The sequence below is a fragment of the Limulus polyphemus genome, unplaced genomic scaffold (assembly GCF_000517525.1).
Source record: "Limulus polyphemus unplaced genomic scaffold, Limulus_polyphemus-2.1.2 Scaffold2086, whole genome shotgun sequence".
In the NCBI taxonomy this organism is placed as follows: Eukaryota; Metazoa; Arthropoda; class Merostomata; order Xiphosura; family Limulidae; genus Limulus; species Limulus polyphemus.
Genome location: NW_013667696.1, coordinates 125504 through 128017, shown reverse-complemented (window position 1 = coordinate 128017; position 2514 = coordinate 125504). Strand labels below are relative to the sequence as shown.

The 2514-nt window shown below is 33.5% G+C and overlaps 1 protein-coding gene across 1 annotated transcript in view; it reads right to left on the bottom strand.

Moving 5' to 3' along the window:
* The window catches only part of LOC111087384 (cilia- and flagella-associated protein 74-like), a 61924-nt gene that overhangs the window by 46910 nt on the left and 12500 nt on the right, over positions 1-2514 (bottom strand). Inside the window, exon 5 of the mRNA XM_022393840.1 lies at positions 575-748. Coding sequence (XP_022249548.1) covers positions 575-748 — 174 coding nt within the window. The remainder of the gene's footprint in view (positions 1-574; positions 749-2514) is intronic.

Sequence of the window (2514 nt, the reverse complement as noted above, 5' to 3'; positions counted from 1 at the left end):
TTCTTTTTCCTCCAACAACTGCTGTAATCTCTCTTGTTTATTTTGCTGCTCGAGCTGCCATTGTTGTAGGTTTTCTTGAAATTCCTGCTGTTGTCTTTCTTCTTGTTTCTTTTCTTTTTCCTCCAACAACTGCTGTAATCTCTCTACAAATATCATTATAGATTTTTGTTTATTTGTGTATTGATTTGTGATATTATGTACTTCTTGTTTGTTTTTACAAATAATTGGTTTCATTTTTCAGTTTTGATTACAAAATTAATTTCCTTTTGATCAGAATTTATCAATAATATCTTTTTGCTTTAGTCTACTCTTCTACCAACTTAAGGTAATACAACCTCATGTCAGTAATCTTGGGTTAGAAAAAGCAGAAGATTATATATGGTATCTAGCACAGTGGAAGGAAACAAAAGACTTTCAATAGATACTATTATTATCTCTATTCAGTGTTGGCTCTCAAAATATTTATCTTATATAAAGGGAAGTACCGCTTGTTAAGTCAGTATACTTAATTAAAAATATGTATTTAAAATATCAATAAAATAAAATAAGCATATAAAAACTATTAAGACATAACCTTAGGAACACCAATAAATTCCAGAGATTGCTCAAGTATGGAATGGTTGGTCACTTCTAACTTCTTTCGAAGACAGTACTGAGTGGTACATTGCCCAAAGTCAATTTCTTCTGGGTCAAAGGTTAGATCAGTTGATGTTAGTACAGCAAGGATTGTCACATCTAATGTAACAGTCTGTAAGATGGACATAAACTAAGTAGTTAAGACACTTATAAACAAAAATAACTTATATACTGTCAATTAAGTTCAAAGCTTAATGCTTTCTCTGTTTATAACATTTTTTGAGCATTCTAAGTTACTTTTACGATACACACTGAACTAAAGTATCTTTAAGTATAAAAATAAGACACTATTCAAACATATTCTGAAATAATACACTAAAATGAAGTTCAAATCAAAACAAACCTGACCAAAAAGAGTATATATATAAATGTTACAAGAGTATTTAAATATTTAATTTAATAATGTATATATTGCAAGATAATTTATAAAAAGCACTAAAACTGCAATAAGATGCAATTTCTAATCAATTTTAAGATTGAGCTGTTGCAGTTAAAAATATCCTATTCTTTTACCAGCCAAAGTTTTGGGCAGTAAATATAACTAGACAATGAAGCCAAGTAAGAGTAGCCAACTATAGTTATAATTCACAATTTCCAGTTTCATTCCCATTTGAACTTTAGCAGTAACTTATCTTACCTCAAGAGGATTTTCATAATTTGTTTTAAATTAAGCATAGGATTGGTTACAAGTTGAAAATCTATACCAGTTCTTCTACTTGACAATGGCTATGTACCACATATGTTCAGAGACATATCAATACTGTATACAGTCAACAGCTTGTAGCTGATCTTGAGGCAAATTTGTGTTATGAACAGGTATCAAATTATCATTGCAGAAATTATTAGTACAGTTCAACTTTATATTTTGTTAGAAAAATATTAGTTGAGATTTATTTCTAACTCTATACCTTTGTTGAGAAAGAATATGTGGTGAACTACAAAGATTACCATAGGTCAAACAGTTGGTGTAAAGCTCCCACATCAAAACTACTAATTAAGGTTATGTTTAAAATATTTGTGGATTTCTCACTCAGCTGAACTCGAGTAGTATTTTGGAATGGCCTCAGAGAAGTAAGAATAATATTTGCATAACAATCTCACATAGAAGGAAAGTTGAGGGAAGTGACAAAGTTAACATTTTCCTTACCTGAATATTTATTTCAGAGAGATACTAGCTTCTTGGCACCACCTCCCACACTTCCAGGGTATTTATTAGTTCATCACATTATTTACATGCTAGTGCTCAAGGGGATTACTGTCAACGGAGAATGTATTACCCTCTTACTGGTGAAAGGCTATAGTCTAATGATGATTATATCATAGGCTGACACAATAGACAAGAAGAAAACATGACAAGTAAGTTGGAAAGTATTTAATAGTACAGCCCTGTAGCCAGCAATAAGCCTTGGTTGAATATCCAAGTGAAAAATTCTGACAGATGGGGAATAGAAGGGCAGGAAGAGGAGAAGCCACAGTGCAGAGGCCAATGACATAAAATACACCACTTCCACTGATATACAAGGATGAAGGAATAATGAATAGAACAAGAAGGAAGGTTACACTTGAAGAGAGTCCTGATCATCTTCCAAGGGACCAGACAAAACACAAGTGTGAAGACAGAGTGCAGATACAACTGGATGAGATAGGAACACGGTTGAAGCAGGAGGGATTGGGATAGAGGAAGGGGAGGAGAGGAGTGTAGATGGTTCATGAGAGGAAACCACAGCTGAGCTGGCCAATACGGTTTGATTTGTTATGAATTTCGCGCAAAGCTATACAAGGGCTATCTGTACTAGCCGTCCTTAATTTAGCAGTGCAAGACTAGAGGGAAGGCAGCTAGTCATCACCACCCACCGCCAGCTCTTGGGCTACTCTTTT